General features: G+C 54.4%; 2 protein-coding genes across 7 annotated transcripts; one reads left to right on the top strand and one right to left on the bottom strand.

Annotated features, from left to right (window-relative positions):
* Positions 1–1,241: 1,241 nt before the first annotated feature.
* DBNL (drebrin like) lies at positions 1,242–13,719 on the top strand. 5 transcript variants are annotated; one of them, XM_032642981.1, is made up of 13 exons: positions 1,242–1,395; positions 5,042–5,097; positions 6,999–7,111; positions 7,723–7,797; positions 8,801–8,947; positions 9,741–9,818; positions 10,129–10,280; positions 10,388–10,436; positions 10,843–10,936; positions 11,539–11,634; positions 11,737–11,849; positions 12,084–12,180; positions 12,662–13,719. In XM_032642981.1, exons 1-13 carry the CDS (start codon positions 1,313–1,315, stop codon positions 12,799–12,801), a joined length of 1,293 nt encoding a protein of 430 aa, XP_032498872.1. In that variant the 5' UTR covers positions 1,242–1,312; the 3' UTR covers positions 12,802–13,719. The 5 variants fall into 5 exon arrangements, with proteins under 5 accessions (XP_032498872.1, XP_032498874.1, XP_032498873.1 ...); XM_032642983.1 differs by having other exon boundaries at positions 10,861–10,936; XM_032642982.1 differs by having other exon boundaries at positions 10,391–10,436.
* A 139-nt stretch (positions 13,720–13,858) lies between these two features.
* PGAM2 (phosphoglycerate mutase 2) lies at positions 13,859–21,184 on the bottom strand. Of its 2 annotated transcripts, none has more exons than XM_032642987.1 (3): positions 19,340–19,350; positions 16,215–18,387; positions 13,859–14,763 (listed from the first exon to the last, which is right to left on the bottom strand). In XM_032642987.1, exons 2-3 carry the CDS (start codon positions 16,912–16,914, stop codon positions 14,597–14,599), a joined length of 867 nt encoding a protein of 288 aa, XP_032498878.1. In that variant the 5' UTR covers positions 16,915–18,387; positions 19,340–19,350; the 3' UTR covers positions 13,859–14,596. The 2 variants fall into 2 exon arrangements, with proteins under 2 accessions (XP_032498878.1, XP_032498879.1); XM_032642988.1 differs by having other exon boundaries at positions 14,567–14,763; positions 16,215–16,395; positions 16,501–21,184.
* Positions 21,185–23,821: the final 2,637 nt, after the last annotated feature.

A 23,821-nucleotide genomic window follows, 5' to 3' on the forward strand; every position in this document is an offset into this window, starting at 1 on the left:
CCTTCCATCAGTCAGCCAGGGCGTGGAAAGAACCAGGACCATGACGGAGCAGGACCCTATGGGGCCTTCCCAGAGCAGACACCCCGTCCCTGCCACCATGTCCTCTGCCTGCCTCTTGTCTTTAGAAAAACTTTAGCCTTCTAGGCCTTCCCTAAGTTCCAACGAATAAATTTAATCAGAGAAGTGAGAAAATGCAGAAACAAAGGAAAACAGTCAAGCAAGACAAAATAATAATAGTTCAGCCACTAAACAAAGTCAAGGCCCTTTACTGCCTCCTCAAAGGCTATAGATATTATTTGGAGCCATATCCTTGAGCTATTTTTTGCAGATACTGAAGCCCCCACTAGGTGGAAGAAGTTGACTGCGTGCCGCCCACAACCTAGACTGCTTGGAACCAGAAGGTTGACGATGTTGATTACCGGTTACCTCACCACCAACCAATCAGAAGAATGTCCACGAGCTGATCACACACCCCTCAGCCCCCTTGCCTCACCCTATCTTTAGAAACCTTTCCCTGAAAGCCAGCGGGGGGAGCTCAGATCTTTTGAGCGCTAGCTGCCAGGACTCCTTGCTTTGGCGCCCTGCAATAAATGCTGCACTTTTCCTTCACCACGACTTCATGTCAGTAGATTGGCTTTACTGCACTGGGGCCAGTGGACCCAAGTTTGGTTGGGTTAACAGGACCAGCACGGGGCAGGTTCTCATCTCTCCTCCGCCACCGCATCCTCTACCTCACTAGAAAATGCAGGTGAGGTCAAAGAAACACGACAGCACTTTGAGTTAGGTTTGTGGCAGTGTGACCATCACTTAGTGTTCATTTTTATTCTTCTCATTAATTCATGCCTGCTTCATTCATAGATAAAATTTCTTTTGAGGGTCCACACAGAGGATCGGGGGATCCCGTGCCTGTCATGAATCCAGGATTCTCAAGCAAGTGCTTTAACTGCAACAAGAGTTTAAGAATAAAATGCACGGTGCTCCGTGAGTGTAGCGAACAGGGGGCTGGGTGGGGTCCCTCCGCCGGACCCACAAGGCGCGCCCGGGCTCGGCGGGAAAGAGCACGGGAACGCGCAGAAGGCCGCGCCCTCCCTCCACCCCCTCGTCCAGCTGTCTACAGACCGCGACCAGCACGCGGGCCCCAACTCCCCAGCAGCCCTCTAGACGCCTAGCCAGCACTCGCCAGCTCACCCGGGCCCCGCCTGCACCGCTTCCGCTTCCGGCTGTCGGGGCGGGGCTTCCGGCCGACGGGCGGGGCGTTGGGCTGCCCGGGCCCGGAAGCGGCGGCGGAGGCTGGGGCACCGCAGTGTCGGCCATGGCTGTGAACCTGAGCCGGAACGGGCCGGCGCTGCAGGAGGCCTACGAGCAAGTGGTCAACGAGAAGTCCCCGACCGACTGGTGGGCGCCGAGGCGGCCAGGGGCGGGCCGGGGGCGGGCCGGGAGCGGGCTGGGGCTGGGGAGCCAGGGGGCGCGGAGCCCTGTCTGCCCCGCACCTGCGCCACACCCCGGGGGGGTGGCGGTCCCCACCCTGTCACCCCTTGCCCCACCGTGCGTGGGCAGGTTAAACCCGGCGTGGGGGTGGGGGTCCGGTGAGTCCCCAGCCCTTTCCCTCCGCTGGCCTCCGGTCTCGGCCGTACGGGCCTCGTTGATGCATCCTGTGCCTGGCTGTGCTTGAGGGCTTCGCCAGGTTCTCCTTTCTTGCCCGGGGACTTCCGTGGACAAAGGGGCCTTCCACAGCCCTCCCTGAGAAAGCGGAAGCTACGCCCGGCTTCTTCCAAACTCTGTGTTCAGGGATGGCCCTTTAAGGGTGGTCTGGCAGCCTTGCTTTGGAGATGTCAGGCAGGAAGGTGGAGGGGTTTTAAGTCCCTGGTTCCCTGTGAATGTGTATTCGAGAACCTCGCTTTCTCCAAGAAGAATATTCTTAATATTCCTGAGCTATGGGGAGTTGAAGGAAAGGACGATGCTGGTTATGTGTTTAGGAAAAGGTCCCATCTTCCGTCCACCTCCCAGTGACATCCTTTCCTAGGTTGTCGGTGTTAGGGGCTTTGTAGTACTGGAAGCCTGGATCTGAAGTCTCTGGGAGAGCCCTGGGCAGCCCACACATAGGGCCTGCTGTCTGTCCTGCAGCTAGGGTTGTTTTTTGCATGGTAATTATCTGTTACCTTCCTTTTTGTTTAAAGTGTGTTCACTGACCAGTTTTGAGAACTTGTACTTCCAAAAAGTATGCTGAGTACGATCGAGTGAGGTGACCAGCTTTTGGGGTGGGAGCCTTTTCCCGTTGCCAAGGGAGGGGCCCGCTGGGCGTGGCTGAGCTACTGTGGCTCTCTCCACTTGTCAGGTGCTACTGCTTTCTCGTGTCTACTTTCCCTGGTGCCCAGCACAGAGTGGCTTTTGTACACTGTACTGTTGTGACACTGAGGGCATTGTTGCCTTGCCATTCCTTCACCCCCAGGCCTTTTAGGGAAGAGCTTCAGGACACCAGCTGCCTGGGTCTGCAGAATCTCTGGGGCCACGTCGATGTGGGCAGGTCTCCATTCACTAGCTGAAAAAATATCTAGACCCATGTCACTTCCCTGCTTAAGCTCTGCAGTGGCTTCCTGTTGCATCAGAAACAGCCTGGACTCTTTGCCATGGCCGACAGGCTCCTGACCGCCCCTCCTGTTTACCGTGCTATGGTCACACCTGTTTACCACCACTCTAGCTTTCTTTCTTTTCCTTAAACTTGCAAAGCTGTTTTCTCCTCATAGCTCTTGTTCATTCTGCTTCCTCTGCCTGGAGCGCCTTTCCACATCATCCTAGGGGGCTCCCCAAACTTCCTTTCTCAGCTCTGATGTTGCCTTTTTGGAGAGGCCTTTCTGGATTCCTGTCTCCCTGGCTGCAGTACATTTTCCCATCTCCCTGGTTGACTGCCTTCAGGCATGCACCAGACACCCTCACTGGTTTTCTTGTCACCTTTGCTCTTCACCAGAAAGGGTGGGGTGGTCCCCATCTCTGTCCCTGATGTAGGGGTACTGAGAGCGGTGCGGAAAAAGTGGCAGAGGATATCAGAGCAAGAACAGGTGGTCTCCGGTTCGACGGGTCATAACACGTTTCTCATGCAGAGTGGGTGCCCCGGGCCAGGCCCTGGAGCCAGGTGGGCTGGAGAGCAGCCACAGCATCAACTCTCCATACCGGCTCTTTCTCCTGGTTCCCCCAGGTGGTTCTTCCCCTAGATTGTGGCATGTTTGCTCAGTTCCTGCTCCCACTGCACTATCTGACAGTATCTGGCACTATCTGGTGTGTATGTGTGTGTGTGCGTGTGTGTGTGTGTGTGTGTGTGTGTGTGTATGTTTTGTTTCTCTCCCATTAGAAAGTAAGTTCCATGGGCAGGGCCTCTTAGGGATTATTTGTAGCTGCATTCCCATCGCTAGCAAGCAGCAGGGTCTCAGATTAGGTTTTGGGGAAGTGACTGGATTATAAGGTGCCCAGTGCCCCATACTCCTTGTGCTATGTGCCTGCACAAGCCAACACACCATTTTTTTTTTCATGTTGGTTTGAAAGTAGGGTTGTTTGAATGTGGTATGAGCCTCTGAACCGGGAACATTCAGGAAGGTGGCTTAGGCTGGAGCCCAGGGTGGAGGGGCATGAAGTCAGAGGGGTAGGTGGCAGGCACGGAGCGTGGCCTTTGCTAGCTGCTGGATCCCTTCTTGGAAAAGCTAAGCTGAGCGGCCACCTCCGTTTCTTGCTGCTTGTCCGGTGCCCCTGTCTTGTGCAGCCAGGGGCTTCTTTCCTCCGGGAGGAAGGCTGGTCAGGACTCTGGCCACCAGAGTCTGGATGTCTGCCACCACCCAGCCTTCCTTTTCCCTGTTTTTCTGAGTGTTTCTCTCCTTCTGCACTCTCCCCTCTGCTGGGAAGCAGTGGTTCTTTCCTGGCAGTCTGTCCTCCCTCCCAGCCAGATCTCTGGACCTGGGTCTAATTTCTTCTGACTTTCTCAGGCTCAGGCAGCTCTGCCCAGTGGCATTAGCGAGGCCCTGGGGAAGCTGAGTGGAAGTTGACATGGCTCCTGTCAGGCTGTTGACCCTGGAGCTTCTGTCCGGCGCGCCTCAGCAGGCCTGTGCCGTGGAGCGTGGGGTGATGATACCCCAGACCGGGTTTTGCCTTTGACTTGCTGTCTGATGGGTTAGCACCCTCACCTTGTGGTCCGCCAGCACTCCCTGGAGCTGAGCTGCTGCAGAGTTCATGCAGATGTCTGGGCTTCATGTGGACTGCACAGAAGCCGCCTCTTCTAAGATGTTCTCTTTGAGTGACCTTTGTTCTGGTCAAGGGACCTTCCGTGGGCCAGATTTAATACAATTTACCATAATTTATAAGGCCACATCTTTACCAGAGTTCTTATGAATAATTAGGCTTACAGGAGAAGGGCGGTGTGACCCAGGGTCACCTGTGGAGACCTAAGGCTCTGCTAGATACAGCACGTGCCCAGCCAGGGAGCCTGTCTTGTGAGGAGCCTGACTGCGTGTTGAGTCATGGCCCCTGTGGTTTCCAGTGCCATATGCAACCGATAAAAGCCTGTGTGTGCTGGAAGGGCCTCAGGCCAGACAGACCTGCTCCAGCAACCCTTGAGGCTTTCCGGAAGACCACAGATATACACAGGGTCATTGAAAATGCACGTGTTTCTCCTTCCTGCTTCTCCTTGGGGTGCTTTGGTTTCAGGAATATGTAGGCATCTTTTGTTTGTTCAAATGTACACACGTGGTAGCTAGGTGGGTGTTTCACACGTAAATGTGTAGAAGCTTGCCATAAAACTTCACAGCTTAGTTTTCTTCCGGATGGATGTATGCTCCCCGTCTCCATAGGCTTGTCCTCACGACAGGCCGGCTGCAGCTGAGAAGGCTCAGCTCTGGGAGGCCCAGCGGCCTACTGAGGTCCCGCCTTGTAGTTCAGAGTGGGGTCGGGGTCAGCCTACAGGGTTACTGCCAGGCTGAGCTCTTTGGGGCGCAGCGTGAAGCCTTGGTGGGGACAGTGAGCGCAGATGGTGGTAGAGCCTGTTTGTGTTTTGTTTCAGGGCCCTCTTTACCTACGAAGGCAACAGCAATGACATCCGTGTGGCTGGCACTGGGGGTGAGTATGATAAGCGAGGAAGCAGATGGGCTCTTATGGACCATCAGGAGGCAGAAGCCCGGGAGGGAGGGTGAGGCGCGTGGAGGGGAGGGAGTCGTGACGTCACTGCTCCATCTCTGCTGGCATTTCAGCCGCCACAGCGGGAGGAAGGGCACTCAGGGTGCACAGGTGTCCCCTGCGTGTGGCGTGACTGCAGTGACACCTCCCCTGGCTAAGGGTGAGCCTCCCCCACGTCAGTTTCATTCAATGTTCAGGAATTCCCTGGTGCCCTGATGGGGCCGGCTGCAGCCAGCCAGGCAGGACAGAGGCTCCCACTGAGCAGTGTGGGCTCCCCGGCACTCACAGCTCCTTCTGGCCAGCTTTGGGTTTCAGATGTTTCTAAGTGAAAATACCTTCTCCTTGGCTCTCTCTGCCTGGTGGTGCGAGGCAGCGCTGCTCTCTGTCTGTGTTGTAGTTGGAAGAGCTGAGATGGGAAATAGGCCAGCCCTCTCCAGCTTGCAGGCAGCCCAAGGCCTGGCCTGTGCTGCATCCTTAGCCCTGGGCTGCAGCTGGGAGGGTAACAGTCCCACAGAGCCGGGTGCTGGTGGTGGAGAAGGTGTGGACACATCCTTCCCTCTCTCCTCTTCCTGCTGGGCACACCCTCACCCAGGAGAGGTCACATCAGTGCACATGGTCCACTGGGACAGGGTGACCTGGAAAAGTGCTACTCAAATACGGGGTGATAGGAAGTGCCTCGGGAAGAACAGGCTCTTGGCCAGTGCTGGGCAGAGGGGTAGAAACTGCAGGCCCCCCACCTGATACCCCTAACTCCTCGTTCTCAAGGCCAGCTCACCTGACCTGAGTGACACGGCTTCACTGTTCAGTGCATGTTCACTAGCATGTTCTCTGCTTGCCCCATGAATGGTTCTGGTGACTTGTTGGTAGAAAACGTCTCCCTCTTTCGAGTGCTTCTCCTTAATGGTCCTCTTTCTAGAAGGACTGCCACTGACAGTGGTCTCAGGTGCAGTGTGATGCCATAGGGGACTGAGGATTGCAGAGCTCAGCTGAGTTTCATACCACCATCCTCAGTGGTATTCACAGGCTCTGCTGTAAGAGCCCAGAGCAGGGCCTCAGGACTGCCCCAGGTTCCCTGGAGCCCTGTAGCTAAAATACCTGATCCAGGTCCTTCTCACGGTCTGAGGAGGTTTGGGACACCTGATGAGAACCCAAAACTCTAGTACATGCTGGGGCTCACAGCCTGGGTGTCAGGGGAGAACGGCATAGCGTGGCTCATTTCTATGCCCCATCACTCCCTTATCCGCACTCAGAGAGTCTAAGAGCTGAGGCCCTATATGGCGGAGAGTTAACATCTGCTTGGGACCCTCTGGGTGGCCCTGGAGTCTGAGCAGACATGGGTAAGGGCAGGGTGACTCACATCAGGCCCTGTTATTCCAGGGCGGTTTGTGGAGTCCAGGCAATGGTAAAATTGTTGCAGAGCCCCTCCATTTGGAGGTCTGGTGCCTGCCTGGTTTGTAGCATAAATGACATTTTTACTTCCAGAATTACGTGTGGGTTTACAGGAGTGGTTTTTAGACTAGTGTGGCTTAAAAAATCACCTGAGGTGCCTTTCCTTCCTCCCTCCCTCCCTCCCTCCCTTCCTTCCTTCGTCTTCATTGCTTCTTAGGGGCTTCTCTCGTTGTGGTGAGCGGGGCCGAGGTGCTTTTCACAAATGCAGATCCTGGGTCTCATCCAGTTCTCATAAGTCAGCTTAGTGCGGGTAGGCCTAGGAATCTGGTTCAGACGCAGATGGGGCTGAGAACCCTGGTTTAGAGGCAGCTGGGGTTCCCTTTCCTGATGGACTAGGTGCCAGGGTGGGCGTGCGGTGCCTGGCCTGCCCCTGACTCTCCTTGTGACTGCTGCAGAGGGGGGCCTGGAGGAAATGGTGGAGGAGCTCAACAGTGGGAAGGTGATGTACGCCTTCTGCAGAGTGAAGGACCCAAACTCCGGCCTGCCTAAGTTTGTCCTCATCAACTGGGTATGTGGAACTTGAGGGCTTCTGAGTTCTCACCTAGGTGTGACCTGGAAAAACTCCCTTTTCTTCCTTCGTGCTTTGCCTTTTGTGAGTGGAGTGGAAGAGGACCTGATTTTAGAACAGCTTGAATCTGGTGAATGAACAGAACAGTGGATTAATTCAGTGTGGCCCAAAGAATACCTAGGGCCTTGCTAGTGCAGAATTCACTGTTCCAGCCCAGAACGACTCCTGTGAATGGACTCCACGCAATCACAGGGCACTCATGTTCTTGTCCCCTTCAGGGTAGTCATCCTGAGGGAGCAGAGTGCCTGGATTAGGGCTGGGAGGACACTGGGAGTATAGGACAGGGGCTCTAGTGAAGTGGAGCCCCCTGGGTGGGGACTAGGGAATTCTAAGGCAACGCCCCACAGTGGACACTGGCGACCGTCCTGCTCCTAGAACCTCCCTGACTCGGAGGTATGGGGGCTCACCGTGTCCTCTGCTTTGGGGTTGTGGTTTGCTCTTTCCCGGGACACAGGGAAACTGCTGAGTCCCTGGAGTGGGCAGTGGCTTTGGGGGGAGACCTGGGTCACACTGAGGAATTGGCGGGTCATGCTGGGTGTGCTGTGTTGCAGACCGGCGAGGGTGTGAATGACGTGCGGAAGGGAGCGTGCGCCAACCACGTCAGCACCATGGCCAGCTTCCTGAAGGTGAGGGCTGCTCCGTACAGGGCCTCACAGAGTCCACCAGGTCCCTAGGTTCCAGGGTGTGAGTGAGCGGGAATCACAGCCAGAGTCGGAAGTGTGCCTCACATCCCGATGCTCTGTCTGGACTTCAGGGCATAGCCAGAGGCTGCTCTCCTCTTGCCCAGGAGGTAGCCAGAGCCACCTGCAAGCTGGCTTCAGCGGGAAGGAAGGACGAAGGACCTTGAGGAGGCCCTGCTGGAGCTGGTCTTGGGGCGGGGCTAGGCCTTGGGCTGCATTTGTTTTATGAGTACAAACTTCTAGCAGTACTAGGAGGATTTGGACGAGAAGGAAAGCTGCTTCTGCTCTCAACCTCAACGTGCATGTTCCCTTTAACGCATTCTTTGTGGTCCATTTCTGCACGTATTTATTTCAGTCATCATATAATGGAACCTTGTTTAACTTCAGAAGCATTTTGTATCAAAAAGCGTTTGTTGTTCACTTGTCAGCTTACTCTTTGCATTTCTTTGGTTACTGGCAAGGAGGCTCAGGACTTTGTTTTCTGGTTCTGCCAACGCTTCTTCAGATGCACCTCAGTTTCTCCATCTAGGAGCTGAAAGGGAAGGTCCCAAGCTTATTGGTATTTAGTAACAACAAGGTCATAGTTGTAACTTCTCAAGAAGAAATCAGTAACTTGCTTTTTGTAGAAAATGTGCTTGTTTCCAGGTGACTTTTAAGGTTGGATTTCATTCACTAGAAAGAAGCCCTTTAATGCCGGGGCTGTCTTACAGCAGCACAGGACAGGCCACACCGTGGAGGGCAAGGGCCTCCCACGCAGGCTGGGACAAGAGCGATGGGTTTCCCTCAGCTGGTTTTTCTGAGGCCTCGGGGAGAGCGTGCCTTGGTTCCTGGCAGGGTCTCCCGACCCTGAGCGCGGTGCAGCCGTTGCACTGTGCAGGCCGAGGTGTGCGGCCTGTCTTCTCCTGGGATTGCAGTGCTGCTTCTTCATTAAGTGTCACTCCTGCTGCAGGGGGCCCACGTGACCGTCAACGCCAGGGCCGAGGAGGACGTGGAGCCCGAGTGGATCATGCAGAAGGTGGCCAGGGCCTCCGGGGCCAACTACACCTTCCACGGAGAGAGCAGCCGCTTCCATGACATGGGCCCCCAGGCCCCGGTGGTGAGTGCTGTGTGGGCCTGAGGTGGCCGGACAGGAGTGCGCGGTTCTAGCTGCAGACCGATTCGGCCCGCCCTCAGCGCTTTCTCCCTCGGGGGCTGGGCTCCTCCTGCCTGGCTTCCGGTCCTGGAGCCAGACTGAGGTGCAGGTGGTGACCCCGGCCTGACAGGAGCAAGAGCTGCCTGCTGGTGAGGTGGGTGCCGGTGGGCATGAGGCGTGGCCTTTGACCCTGCCTGGTAGTTCCAGAGCCTCTTGTGTGTGCGCAGAGGTTCTCTGCGGGGAAGTTCCATCCACCCTCCAGGCCGTGGCCCCAGAGTGTCCTGTGCCGCCCTGGATGGTGGTTGCTTTGGAGAAACTTCTGGTGGTGGACAGGGCAGGCCCCTCTGAGTTGTGGGCGGACGGACGCCTGTGGGCCTGTGGTCCGGTGCGGGATGGGAGCTGGGGTTCTTGGAGACCCTGTGGGTGCTGCCATGGCAGTCAGCTGTCTGAGGGCCCCTGTCCAGAGGCCTGCCTCAGAACTGCCCCGCCTCCAGGAATCTCAGGCAGGCCAAGGGGCCGTTCCTGCCTTGGCTTCCATCCACAGGGGCCTGGTGCAGCCAGAGACTCCTCCAGTGTTGTCTGGGGTTGAGCTTCCCCACTTGCGGTTTCCAGGGCCTTTCAGGCCCTCTTGGTATCAGTCTGCTTATGGGTCACCGGGCCAGGCGCCACTCCCTCTGCCGGGTGCCATCCTAACCGTTCTTACCTGCGTGCTATGCTCCTGTCGATGACCCTGTAGTGAATTCTCTGTCCGCCTCAGGGCTCTGTGTACCAGAAGACCAACGCCGTGTCTGAGATCAAAAGGGTTGGCAAAGACAGCTTCTGGGCCAAGGCAGAGGTAAGTGCCGCCCAGGGCATGAGGATGAGAGCTGGCATTTGGTCTGGTCCTGTATGCAGCAGACAGGAGGAAGTGGTTTACTCGCTGTGTCTCGGTTTTTCCTACAATAAGCTACTAGATCAGATGTCCCTGGTAGCACCCACTCGCAGATGGTTGAACTAGGGGTCAGAGGTGTTAGGGAACAAGGCCAGGCAGCGAGTGTTGCTGTAGAGCCCACGCTTGACCGCGGCCCGTGCGGGCTGCCTGGGCGGGTCCATGCTGCCGGCAGCGCCGAGGCTGAGGGGGCAGCCGCCTGCGCCTCTCCCCGCAGAAGGAGGAGGAGAACCGCAGGCTGGAGGAGAAGAGGCGGGCAGAGGAGGAGCGGCAGCGGCTGGAGCAGGAGCGCCGAGAGCGGGAGCTGCGCGAGGCCGCCCTCCGGGAGCAGCGCCACCAGCAGCAGGGCGGCGAGGCCGGGCCCCACAGGTGCAGCGGCGCTGCCCCCACCTCCTCTCCCCTCCCGAGGGCTATCCCCCAGGGCAGGGGAGGGTGGGCCGAGGCCGGGCTGCATCTCTTGCCTCTGCCCCTCTCAGCAGGAAGTGTGAGCAGCAGGAAGTGCTTTCGAGGAGCGGAGAGGAGCAGGTGAGTCTTGAGGGCCAGAGTGACGCGCGGGGGTCCCCGATCAGCTGAGGCTCGTCTGGGACAGGTGCACAGGCTGCCTGCTGTGAGCCATGGTGGCCCTGTGGGTCCCTCCAGATGCACACACCCCACCCAGCGGGCCTGAGGGAGGCGCTTACTGGGAGGGGCCTGCAGCCTGCTGGGGCAGATTAGAACGTGGGACACGTGGTGTGTCAGGGCCGTCAGTGGAGAGGAGAGCCAAGGGCAGAAGCTCAGCCCGGCATGGACCTCCGCCTGATGCTGGAAGAGGCCTGTGAGCCCCTCAGCTTTGGTGTTTTGCTTCCTGACCCCCTGCACAGCTGCAGGGAGCCAGGCAGGCCGATGGCTCCCGGATCCTCATTCACTGCCGGCTCTGTGCGCGCTCCTTCAGGAGCCTGTCTGTCCACAGCGAGCACACCCACGGGAGATTTTCAAGCAGAAAGAGAGGGCCGTGTCCACCACGCCCATCTCCAGCCCCCAGCCAGGTGAGACTTCACTCTGCGCCCAGCTATGAGGCAGGGGAAGGCTGAAGGGGAGCCTGGGGTCCCAGGGCAGGGCCCCCTGACTTAGTGACAGATGTATCAGAAGGTGAAAGGGATGAGTAAGGAGAGCCCGTGCTCATGAGGGTTGCTTCTTGCACGGGAGCCGGGGACCTGGGTGTCCCCTTCCTGCTCTTGACGTGGTGGGACAAGAGGGGCCGTGTGTGGCTCTAGAGTGGACACCCTCCAGCCCCGGCCCTGTAAATCCCCCAACGTTGGGCTGTTAGCTGGGTCTCAGGGGCCTGCATCAGTCACCTCTCTGGCCCCCAAAGGCTATATCAGACTGCACTGCTGGTCAGCTCTCCAGCACTGCACGTGGCCCCCAAGGGGCTGCTTGGAGTGTACGATGTGTGTGTGTGTGAGCTGTGTGCACAGCGGGTGGTATTGCTGCAGCTGCTGCATGTCCCTGTCCGCTCCCTGTATGACAGCCACTGTCCCAGAACAGGTCCACCCTCTGGGCAACACAGGGCACAGAAGGGACAGAGAGGACCCGGCTCTTCCCCCTTTCCAGCAGTGTGATGTCTTCGATGTTTACCGTTGGTTTGCAGGCAAGCTGAGGAGCCCCTTCCTGCAGAAGCAGCTCACCCAACCGGAGACCCCCCTCAGCAGAGAGTCAGCTCACGCCACCTCAAGGCCCAGGGCAGGCAAGGCTCTCGGCTGCCCTGTGGGGAGTTGGGGCTGGGAGGGAGACGTGGCATGTCCTCTCCCCTCCCCTGGGTCAGAGTGGGCTGTGTCCTCCCATGCAGATCTCCGTGAGGAGCCGGTGCCCAGTGCCCCTCCGTGCTCGGTGCCAGCGGAAGAGGAGGCCGTGTACGAGGAGCCCCCAGAGCAGGAAACCCTCTATGAGGAGCCTCCAGTGGTGGGTTCTCTGCAGCAGGGCAGATGTGTGAAGGGCCCATGTGCCCGGAAATGCGCTCCTTGGCCGTACCCATTCCGTGGCTCCCTACCTGTGAATTACCTTGTTTAATTTTGGAGCATCCCGTGCCCCGTGTGCCCCCCCCCCCGAGTCTGCCGTGAGCCCTGGTCACAGGCAGGGTTGAATCTGGGTAACCACGATCCCAGACTTCTCTTCTTCTTTCCCATCCGTGGGCAGGTGCAGCAGCAAGATACCAGCTCTGAGCGCATTGACCACTACCCGGGGCTGAGTGGGAAAGGGCTCTGTGCCCGGGCCCTGTATGACTACCAGGCAGGTAATGTGCTGCAGCCCTGCCACCTCAAACCACAGGGCCCAAGATCAGGAGACAGGATTTGCGGACTCCCTCAAGGGGAGAGCCCCGGGGCGTGTCAGAAGTGAAGGCAGGAGGGTGCGAAGGGAGAGTGGGTGGGTGCCCTGCACAGCTCAGGCCTCCCCACATGCTGCGGGCAGCTACTTGCTGTCCACTGGTGTGAATCCCAGTTGCCCACCTTGTCCTAGTGCCGGAAAGTGCGACCAGAGAAGAGGGGCCAGGCCTGGATGCCGGTGCCCCTGCTGACCCTGGGTAGAGGCCTCAGGGAGCAGGCTGATGTGTGGAAGTGCTGTGCTCCAGCCTTTCGCTGGGACAGTGAGCCCAGGGCCGGGCCCCGCAGGAAGGTGTGTGCTGGGGGAGTGGCTCCAGGAGCAGCGTCAGCACAGACTGAGGGCCGGCTGGCCCGGGGCCCTCAGCACCGCATCTGGGCTCACCTTCTTTGCAGCCGACGAGACCGAGATCTCCTTTGACCCTGAGAACCTCATCACGGGCATTGAGGTGATCGACGAAGGCTGGTGGCGTGGCTACGGGCCGGACGGCCACTTTGGCATGTTTCCCGCCAACTACGTGGAGCTAATTGAGTAAAGGGCCCCGACTGCTGGCCGAGGCCAGGGGCTGTGCTTCCCTTCCCCTCCCAGACGCGACTTCCTCGTTGCTGGCAGAGGCGGCGTGAGGGTTGTGTACGGCACTTTTCTAGGAATGGGATCCCCCTGATGAGGGCAGGCCCTCGGGCTCCCTCTGGCTTGGGTGGCTCGGCCTCTGTTGCCCCAAATGCAGCAATAACCTGGTGATCTCCAGACGTGCTTCCAACAGCTTCCCAAGTCCTCCCAGCCAGCCTGGTCCTTGACCCCCAACAGAAGACACTGAGCCAAGCCTGCCCAGGGCCAGCCTCTCAGTGACCTCTGCCCAAGGAGTATGGCACTGCCAGTCTGCGGGGGTGGGTCTGAGCAGGGGCATCTAGAGGGCTCCTTGTGCACTGGCCTTTTTTTCCTTTTCCTCTTGGCTTTAAGGGACAGTGTCTGTAGCTTCAGTGACCCTTGGGAACAGTGAACTTAAGAGTTTATGACCAAAGTCAGAGTGGGTCATGACAATTTTGGTAGCAGTCTTTCTGGAACCTGCTCTGTGCTCCCCATTTCTCTATCCCTCTGCCTGGGCTCTGGGCAGTGGAGATAGGGACAACCAAGCCCCCGTCTAAGTATGTGAAGGAAGAGGTGAAAACATCCAACAGACACTGCGTGTCCTTCCACGTGGCTCACTCTTGTCTGCTGGCCCCGGTGTGCACCTCAGTTGATACGGTTTAGGGAAAGTAACCATGGTGGCCTGTTCCTACTGTCTTTCCTTCTTTCTGCCCCAGCCCATCCGTGCCTGCTTCTGGAGTAAGAATTGCCCCACACCGGCCCTAGCTCCGATCCCTCCTGTTGTAGCCCTCATGTGTGCACCCTCAGACCTCTGACCAACCCTTAGCCACCTGGAGGAGGCATAAAGGTCAATGTGTGACTGCAAGTCAGCCTCCTGCATTTCAGTGCTCGGGGAGGGGCCGAGGGCCCCCCGACCCCTGCCACGGGGAGCCTCCACCCACGCAGGACAGCCAGTGCGCACATGTGCCTGGAGTGAGGCACCTGTACCCACAGAGCACCTGGGGGATTAAGCTCTTACGCTCTGGGAGGTGCCAGGTGGAAGCAGCTTGGGGCAGAGGATGCGCCGAGGGGGCTGTGGGCCCAGGTGGTGGCCAATCCCAGTGCCCCCTCCCCACCTGGCTGCAGATGGCGTTTCCTGTCTTAGGCTGAGCTGCAGGCAGGCCTCACCGTGTCCTGATTTCTTAGGACAGCCTCCAGGGCCCACCCCAGCTATGAAAGCCCCTTGAATCAGGTATTGCCAGCTTTGAGGCCACCTGTGGGCTTGTCTGCCCCTGGACAAGGGGCCCACGTGGGGCAGGGCTCAGGGTACCACCTTGACCTTCCCGCCCTGGGGCAGCCAGGACAGTAGAGGACAACCAATGTGAAGGAAGTGGTGTGTTGGCCACAGTCCTCGCTCGCCATGGGGAGGGCTGGGTCACTTGGACTCTCCCTAAGTGACCCTGGGCACTCGGATTTACAGCAGGCTTGCCAAGTGGCTCTTCTGCTTTGCGGGTCATCGTAGGGGCTTGTCAGGAGCCACTCGATAGCCGGGGATAGGGAGGCTCTTGGCCTCCACGTTCCCGGGGTCCCCGCAGCCAGTGGGGGAGGCTTGGGCAGGCAGCGGGGGTCCAGGGCTGTGTGTGTGGAATCCCGGGCTCCAGGCCCACGGAACGAGCCCTGAGTGAGCACTGGGGGGCGGGCGTCCTGGGGCCACACTGGCCTGAGGCAGTGAGAGGACGTGCCTTTATTGCCAAGCCCACCCTTCACTTGGCCTTGCCCTGGGCAGCCACAGCTTCCATGGCTTTGCGCACGGTCTCCTCGTCACCCAGGAACCGCATGGGCTTGGTGGGCTTCAGTGCCTGGTCCAGCTCATACACGATGGGGATCCCTGTGGGCAGGTTCAGCTCCATGATGGCCTGGTCCGACATCCCTGGACCGGAGGAACAAGCATCCTTAGCCCCGCCAGGCAGCCACCTGCTCTTGCATTTAGCAGGCTTAGTGACCTTTACAGGCCACGGGGCTGTTGGCCAGGCAGCAGCCCTCCCACCCCAACAGCAAGGCCGCAGAAATGCTCCTCGAGAAGGTCAAGGCAGCCCTGAGACAGCAGCCTACAGAAATAGCTGTGGTGAACCGAGGACCTCGCTCCGGCCCAAGCTGGCCTCATCTGGGGTGACGCCATCGGCCCCCTTGGCCCAATGTGAGCTCTGGTCAGACTGGTGGGTGTTTGGGATCAGGAAAGACCTTAACCACTTAACTTCTAGAGAGTTCTAGTTTCTGGACGTCCTAAGCAGTGGAGCAGGGCTGCTCCTGAGAAGGGGGGTGCGATAGGGACGGCGAGAAGCGCTGCCCGTGGCCGAGGTGGACGCAAGGCCCTGCCAGGTGAAGAGAGTTCTCTGTGGAAACCCGACCCAACTCTGCTGGCCTCCCGAAGACCTGGCCTGGAATAGCAGCTCGACCTTTGGTATCGCTGTCATCCCGCCCAGCCCGCTGGTGCAGGGAGGCCTTAAGGGAACATGCTCTGGGCAGTGGGAGACCCCGGTCACGTTTGCCTTGGTGCATTCGTTTCTCCTGGACCAGGCTGCAGGGAGCCCCCAGAAGGGAGGGAGGGCAGGTGGTCTTTCCATCTGCGAGGCTCAGCACCAGCCGTGAGGCGTCTGTGTGGACTCAGCCTCAGGAAGTCCTCAGAAAGGCAGACGGGGGCTTACTTGGAGGAAGCCTGTCATGCTGGGAGGGGCTCCTCCCCTTTTAGTGGAAGCCAAGCTACCAACCTAAGGTCTCTGGCATTCTCCACACCCTGCACCTGTCTTTTGACTAGTCTTTTGCCCCGAGTGGGTGAGCTGGGGTGTGGGCAGGGTTGGGCAGGGCCCCACTCTCAGTCCCATATCCAGCAGCTGCCAGTGAAGTGACTTGACCAGGGTCACTCAACAAGCTGGGATTTAGAGCCACATGGCCCTGCCTCTTCAGGGGTGGGTGTCCTTGGGCAAGATGCCACCCCTGGGCCTTCCCTCCTCTCCCCTGAGGCTTGTGTTGGGGAAGCCGGGCCAGCTGTGGACCCCTGAGCAGGGCCTGGGCCCTGGGTCAGTGGTGGCACACATTTTCACCCAGAATCTTCAGAAGGAGACTCACGTTACACAGTGTCTGTCCCAGTACACACGGCAGTGGATGGTTCGTTCTTACAGAGCTGTTTTTTCAAGTGGTTTCTCACCCCACCCAGTCCAGTTCACAGTTTGGAGGCCCTGCCCGGGGTGCGGATGTCTGTGAAGCCGCCTCGGCGAGGCAGCCGGCACGTTTACGAAATGAGCAGCTGGGGGCTCGCTGGTTCAAGGGGACGTGTCACCCCACCCGCCTCTGCCCACACTCTGTGTTGAGGATGGGCCTCACCTTCCAGGTGCTTGACGATGCCCCGCAGACTGTTCCCGTGGGCTGCAATGAGCACTCTCTTGCCAGCCTTGATCTGGGGGACGATCTCATCATTCCAGAAGGGCAGAGCCCGGGCGATGGTGTCCTTGAGGCTCTCATGCGTGGGCAGCTCCCCTGGCTTCAGGCCTGCATAGCGACGTGCCTGGGGGCATCCGTGCTGCTGTTCACTCCCCAGACAGCCCCCAGCCCCCCAGCCTGGGCCCCCGTCCCCAGACCTCCCCTCCAGCCCCGCACCCCAGCCGCTCACCTTGCTGATGGAGTTGTAGTAGGGGTGCTTCTCATCCATGGGGGGTGGAGGTATGTCAAAGGAGCGCCTCCAGATCTTCACCTGCTCCTCCCCGTGCTTGGCGGCCGTCTCCGCCTTGTTGAGGCCAGTGAGACCCCCGTAGTGCCGCTCATTGAGGCGCCAGGTGCGCACCACAGGCAGCCACATCTGGTCCGTTGTGTCCAGGATGGTCCAGAGAGTGTGTATGGCCCTCTTCAGCACCGACGTGTAGCAGATGTCAAATTCCATCTTCACGTCCTTGATGGCATGGGCCCCCCTCTTGGCCTCCTCAGCCCCCTTCTCGCTCAGCTCCGCGTCGAACCAGCCGCAGAAGCGGTTCTCCTGGTTCCAGGTGCTCTCGCCATGCCGAACCATCACGAGGCGGTGGGTGGGCATGGTGGCGGCGGAGGGCACTCGCGGACTGCAGACAGGGACAGGTGACCCCCAGGCGCCCCCAGCTTTATAACGATCCCCAGCCCCCGCCCCCGCCCCAGCCAACTGCCAGTCAGCATTCCAGGCCTGACGGGCGGCAGCAGGTGGCCGGCAGCAGAGCTGGGTGGAAGGCAGGCCGAGCGCCGGACTGGAAAAAGGGCCTCATCAGCCACCAGTCCCCACGTTCCCAGAGCCCAGGCTGGGCGGGGCTGCTGAGCAGGGCTGGGCATCAAGGGCAGAAGTCCCGGCCTCCAGCAAGCCTGAGAAGGAGGCTAGCGGGAACAGAAGGACTGGCCGGGGATAGACTACCCCTGAGGTCGTGGTCCCGAGCCCCGTCAGCCTGCCGGCTGCTCTCAGGGGTTGCCGCTGTCGGGCAGGGGCACGGGAAAATCCCGACTGCTTCCTCCGAGTCACTCAGCGCAACCGGAGACAAGCCCGCGTCTCGGGAAGTACACTAGCCTGGTGTCAGAGGGAGCCAAGGGTATGAGTATGCACGTGTGCCCGCCCACCCACACGTGCGTGCCTAGGTGCGCGTGCACGTGCTGCGCACGTCCTACTGCATGTACACGTCCGTGTGCCTGGCGCTCACGTCTATGTTGCATGTGAACGTGTGAAATGCCAGGAGGTTCCCCCTGGGGTGCTGTTCTGCTCCCCCGTGAGTGGGGTCTGTATATTGGCAGGGGACCTTACCCGGGACTCCTGACCCCCGTCCTCAGGTCCCTCTGCCCTGGCAGGCTCTGTGCCCAAGCCTAGCCCGCAGAATGAGCCCTGTGGAAGGCTCTGGCTGACAGCCAGGCCGGGAGGAGCTGTGCCGTCATCTTCACACGGGAGGAGGAAAGGTTGCTGTGGGCAGAGCGGAGGAGCTGGTGAGGACCGTAGCCCTGGGGAGAGGTCCGGCCTTGTGGGAGGTGGCAGCAGTGTAGGGCAAGGGCTGAGCTGGGCAGAGCTGGGTTTCCCGGACAGCCAGGGGTAGCTGGGGGCCTGGCTGCTTGGGCCAGAGAGGAACAGAAGGTGTTCTGCTTTCGCATCCCTTTGTCAAGTTCTTATCCACATGTGCCACACTCTCCCACCCTAGTTACCTTCACCCCAGCCAGGCTCACTCCTCCCAGCTGAAACCACCTTTGAAAAGAAAAAGAAAAATCCAGGATTCATGTCCCCAAGGAGCCGCAGAATCAGAGGTACTGGTTATTAGATCTGTGCCCAGCTCATCAGGAGTGCCCAGAGGTAGGCTGAGGTTGGGACTAGGGGGCAGTGTAGAGTTGGGTGCAGGCCCAGGACTTCTGCATTCAGGTTTTGGGGGACAAGGGCTACTGCGATCTGGGCTGTGAAGAAAAGAAGCAGAGCGGCGGGGTCAAGATGCCAAGTTGCAGGTGCACCAGCAAAGAACCAATTCTCATAGAACAGCAAACAGGTGTGTGGCAGAGAGGCATAGAGGGGCTGGGCCTTGTGTCCTGACGAATGGGAATCACTGGAGAGTCTGAAGCATGGTTATGTTTTAAAGTCACTTGCCGCTGTGGAGGCAGGATCGGAGGCCAAAGGCCCTGGTAGAGGTGGTGGCTTTGGGATAGGTGAGAACAAGGCTGCTTGGCCTGGGCTGGGTGCAGGTGGCATGGTGAGGAGCTGCTAGACTGGGGGGGCCACTGGGGCCATACTGCCAGCCAAAGCGGGGGACGGGACACGCCTTCCTGCCTGTCTGATGGCTGTTGAGAAAGCCAGGGACCGCAGAGGAGAGTTGAAGCCTGAGAGGACTAGACACAGCTTCTAAGCCTTGGCTCACTCCAGCCTGACTCTTACTCATTCAAAAAGTGTTTGTTGGGCATGTCTGGCGTGCCAGCGCTGTTCAAGCACTGGGCGAGCAAGGCCCTGCTCATGGGGATCTCCATCCCAGTCATGGGAGATGGACAACATGTGATGTGTGGCATGGTAGGCAGCGATGAGGTCCATGGAGAAGCAAGCAAGGGGGCAGGAGGGCTGCTGTTTCAACAGGACCGTCCTGGGAGGGCAGAGCGAGCACCCTCCACTGGTCTCTCCGCATGACCACAGCTGTAAATCCTGGACAAAGGCAGAAAGCAGATCTCGGAGAACTGAAAAGTAAGCAGCAGGCAGATGAAGCGGATCAGATTCCAAGTTCCATGGTGAATTTACCATTTTTTTCTCCCAGGATTGCCCAGCTTGAAACCTAGAAGTGCCCCCAATGTGGACAGAAAGGGCTCCAGAGAATCCCTCTGGTCCAAGGAACAGAAATAAAGTTCCTACAGGCCCCTTTCCTTTTTCCCCTTCTTACCCACCACAGCTCCTGGGCAGTAATGTAGAGGTGGCAATGTCAGCCAGGCAGGCACCTGAAACCCTGAGAGAAGAGCTACCCTCTAACCCGAGGAGGTGAGGCCACAAGAGTGTATGGCAAACACGTGCTGCTTTCTCTCTCCTCCCTCCTGCAGCTGAGGACTGGATGCAGCTGCAGGAACTGTGCAGCAAGGGGGGGAAACTAAGGCCCCAAATTTCTGGCTGGAAGTCTTGGAAAGCAGGCCCCAGGGAGCTGTTAAGTGTCAGGTCAGGCATGAAGAGGAGGGAGGTTAGGTGAGTGATGCAGTACAGTTACAGGTGAATTCCTGGGCTCCCTGTACTTGTGGGCTCTGACCCAGGCTGACCCACTGGTGACCTGATTACCTGCCAAAACAATACGATCTACATTCTCCTTAGAATTTAAACAGACTCTCAAAATAATGTTCAAAATACCTAGGACAATTTTGCATGTGACTGTCCAGTTCTCCCCAACCATTTATTGAATGTCCTTTCCCTATTGTATATTCTTGGCTCTTTTGTTGTAAATTAATTGACCATATGTGGGTGGGCTTATTTCTGGGTTCTCCATTTCTGTCCTTTGGTCTATATGTGGGTTTTATGCCAATATCATACTGTTTGAGCACTATAGCTTTGTAATATAGTTACAAAGAACTGTGATGTCTCCAGCTTTGTTCCTCTTTCTCAAAATTGCCTTAGCTATTCATGGTCTTTTGTGGTTCCATACAAATTTTAGTGTTTTGGGTTTTTTTTTTTCTTTTTTGAGAAAAATGCCATTGGAATTTTGATAGGGACTACATTGAATCTATAGATTGCTTTTGGTAGTATGGACATTTTAACCATGTCAATTCTTTCAATCCATGAGGATGGAATATTTTTACATTTATTGGTGTCATCTTCAAATTTTTCATCAATGTCTTAGTTTTCGGTGTACAGATCTTTTACCACCTTAGTTAAATTTATTTCTAGTTGTTTAATTCTTTTGATGCAATTGTAAATAGGATTGTTTTTTTTAATTTCTCCTAGTTGTTAGCGTATAGAAACAGACTGATATTTGTATATTAATTTTATATTCCAAAACTTCATTGAATTTATTTACTAGTTCTGACAGTTCTAGATTTCTTCTAGATTGTTGAATTTGTTGGCATAGTAGTTTCTTATGATCCTTTGTGTTTTATCAGTTGTAATGTATCCTCTTTATTATTTTGTTTGAGTCCTCTCTCTTTAATTGATAAGAGTAGCTAAAGGTTTGTCTATTTTGTTTCTTTTTTCAAAGAACCAGCTCTTAGTTTCATTGATATTTTCTGTTGTCCTTTTAGTCTCTGCTTCATTTATTTCTGCTCTGATCGTTGTTACTTCTGTCCTTCTGCTAACTTTGGGCTTTTCTAGTTCCTTCAGGTGTAAGGTTAGATTGTTTATTTGAGCCCTTTCTTTTTCTTAATGTAGGTGTATATTGCTATGAGCTTCCTTCTTAGAACTGCTTTTGCTGCATCCCATATGTTTTGGTATGTTGTATTTCCATTTTCATTTATCTTAAGATGTATCTGGGTTTCTCTTTTGACTTCTTTTTTGACTCATTGATTGTTCAGGAGTATGTTGTTTAATCTCCACAGGTTTGTGAATTTTCCAGGTTTCTTGTAACTGATTTCTAGTTTTACACCACTGTGTCAGAAAAGATGCTTGATATAATTCGTCTTCTTAAATTTATTAAGACTTGCTTTGTTGATATTATCCATCCTGTAGAATATTCCATGTGTGCCTGAGAAGAATGTGTATTCTGTTGATGGATGAAATGTTCTGTATATGTCTGTTAAGTCAATCTGATGTAATGTGTAGTTTTAATCCACTGTTTCCTTATTTTCTGTCTGTATGATCTATCCATTTTTGAAAGTGGGATATTAAAGTTCCCTACTATTACTGTATTTCTGTCTACTTTTCCCTTTATGTCTGTTAATGTTTGCTTTATATATTTAGGTGCCCTTATGGCAGGTGCAAAAATATTTTTAAATATTTGAAATTACTCTTATTGGATTGACCCTTTTACCTTTATATAATGACATTCTACGTCTCATACATATATAATTTTAAGTGATTTTAAAAAAACTTTTATTGGAGTATAATTGATTTACAATGTTGTGTTAGTTTCAGAGTGTACAGCACAGTGAATGAGTTATACATATAGCCACTCTTTCTTAGATTCTTTTCCCATATAGGCCATTACAGAGTGCAGAATTCCCTGTACTATACAGTAGGTCCTCCTTAGTTATCTATTTTATTTTATTTATTTAAGTATAGTTGATTTACAATGCTGTGCCAATCTCTGCTGTGCAGCAAAGTGACTCAGTTATACACATGTATACATTTTTAATAGTCTTTTCCATTATGGTTTATCACAGGATATTGAATATAGTTTCCTGTGCTATACATTAGGACCTTGTTGTTTATCCATTCTAAATGTAATAGTTTGCATCTACCAACCCCAAACTCCCAGCCCAACCCTCTCCCTCCCCCTTGGCAACCACAAGTCTGTTCTCTATGTATATGAGTCTGTGTTTTGTAGATAGGTTCATTTGTGCCATATCTTAGATTCAACATATAAGTGATATCATATGGTATTTGTCTTTCTCTTTCTGACTTACTTCACTTAGTATGATGATCTCTAGTTGCATCCACATTGCTGCAAATGGCACTATTTTGTTCTTTTTTTATGGCTGAGTAGTATTCCATTATATATATATATATATATATATATATATATACACACACACACACACACACACACAGACACACACACACACACACACACACACACACACCATCTTCTTTATCCATTCATCTATTGATGGACATTTAAGTTGTTTGCATGTTTTGGTTATGTGAACAGTGCTGCTATGAGTATAGGGGTGCATGTATCTTCTTGAATTGTAGGTTTGTCTGGGTATATTCCCAGGAGTGGGATTGCTGGATCATATGGTAATTCTATTTTTAGTTTTCTGAGGAACCTCCATACTGTTTTCCATAGTGGCTGCATCAATTTACATTCCCACCAACAGTGTAGGAGGGTTCCCTTTTCTCCACACCCTTTCCAGCATTTGTTATTTGTAGACTTTTTAATGATGGCCATTCTGACCAGTCTGAGGTGATACCTCATTGTAGTTTTGATTTGCATTTCTCTAATAATTAGTGATGTTGAGCATCTTTTCATGTGCCTACTGGGGCTTCTTTGGAGAAATGTCTATTAAGGTCTTCTGCCCATTTTTCGATTGGGTTGTTTGGGGTTTTTTTGTTGTTGAGTTGAATGAGCTGTTTGTATATTTTGGAGATTAAGCCCTTGTCTGTCTCATCATTTGCAAATATTTTCTCCCATCTCTTGGGTTGCCTTTCATTTTTTTATGGTTTCCTTTGCTGTGCAAAAACTTGTAAGTTTGATTAGGTCCTGTTTGTTTATTTTTGTTTTTATTTCCATTGCCTTGGGAGACTGACCTCAGAAAACATGATTTATATCAGAGAATGTTTTGCCTGTGCTCTTTTCTTGGAGTTTTATGGTGTCTTATGTTTAAGTCTTTAAGCCATTTTGAGTTTATTTTTGTGCATGGTGTGAGGGTGTGTTCTAACTTCACTGATTTACATGCAGCTGTCCAACTTTCCCAGCACCACTTGCTGAAGATACTGTCTTTTTCCCATTTTATATTCTTGCCTTCTTTGTCGAAGATTAATTGGTGTGTGGGTTTACTTCTGGGCTCTCTATTGTGTTCCATTGATCCATATGCCTGTTTTTGTACCAATATCACACTGTTTTGATTACTGTAGCTTTGTAGTATTGTCTGAAGTCTGGGAAAGTTATACCTCCTGCTTTGTTTTTTTCCTCAGGATTACTCTAGCAGTTCTGGGTCTTTTATGGTTCCATGTACATTTTTGGATTATTTGTTCTAGTTCTGTGAAAAATATCATGGGTAATTTGATAGGGATTACGTTAAATCTGTAGATTGCTGTGTGTTGTATTGCCATTTTAATGATATTAATTCTTCCAATTCAAGAGTGTGGGATATCTTTCCATTTTTTTGAATCCTCATTTATTTCATTTATTAATGTTTTATAGTTCTCAGCATATAAGTGTTTCACCTCCTTGCTCAGGTTTATTTCTAGATATTTTATTTTCTTGGTGCGATTTTAAAAGGTATTGTTTGTTTTTTTTTACATTCCCTTTCTGATATTTCATTGTTAGTGTAAAGGAATGCAACTGATTTCTGAATGTTCATCTTATATCCTGCTCCTTTGCTGAATTTATTTATTAGATCTAGTAGTTTTTGTGCAGAGTCCTTAGTGTTTTCTATATATAGTATCATGTCATCTGCATATAGTGACAGTTTTACCTCTTCCCTTCCAATTTGGATACCTTTTATTTCTTTCTTTCTTTTTTTTTTTTTTTTTTGTCTGATTGCTGTGGCTAGGACTTCCACTACTATGTTGAAGAGAAGTGGTGAAAGTGGGCATACTTGTCTTGTTCCAGATTTTCGTGGGAAGTCTTTCAGCTTTTCACTCTTGAATATTATATTGGCTGTGAGTTTGT

The sequence above is a fragment of the Phocoena sinus genome, chromosome 9 (assembly GCF_008692025.1).
Source record: "Phocoena sinus isolate mPhoSin1 chromosome 9, mPhoSin1.pri, whole genome shotgun sequence".
Taxonomy (NCBI): Eukaryota; Metazoa; Chordata; class Mammalia; order Artiodactyla; family Phocoenidae; genus Phocoena; species Phocoena sinus.

Coding starts and splice junctions, on each gene's coding strand:
- DBNL (XM_032642981.1), top strand. CDS start 1,313: ATGGCTGTGAACCTGAGCCGGAACGGGCCGGCGCTGCAGGAGGCCTAC. Junction 10,937..11,538: donor CATCTCCAGCCCCCAGCCAG/GTGAGACTTCAC, acceptor GTTGGTTTGCAG/GCAAGCTGAGGAGCCCCTTC. Junction 11,635..11,736: donor CACCTCAAGGCCCAGGGCAG/GCAAGGCTCTCG, acceptor CCTCCCATGCAG/ATCTCCGTGAGGAGCCGGTG.
- PGAM2 (XM_032642987.1), bottom strand. CDS start 16,914: ATGCCCACCCACCGCCTCGTGATGGTTCGGCATGGCGAGAGCACCTGG. Junction 14,764..16,214: donor CATCGTCAAGCACCTGGAAG/GTGAGGCCCATC, acceptor CCTCCGGTCCAG/GGATGTCGGACCAGGCCATC.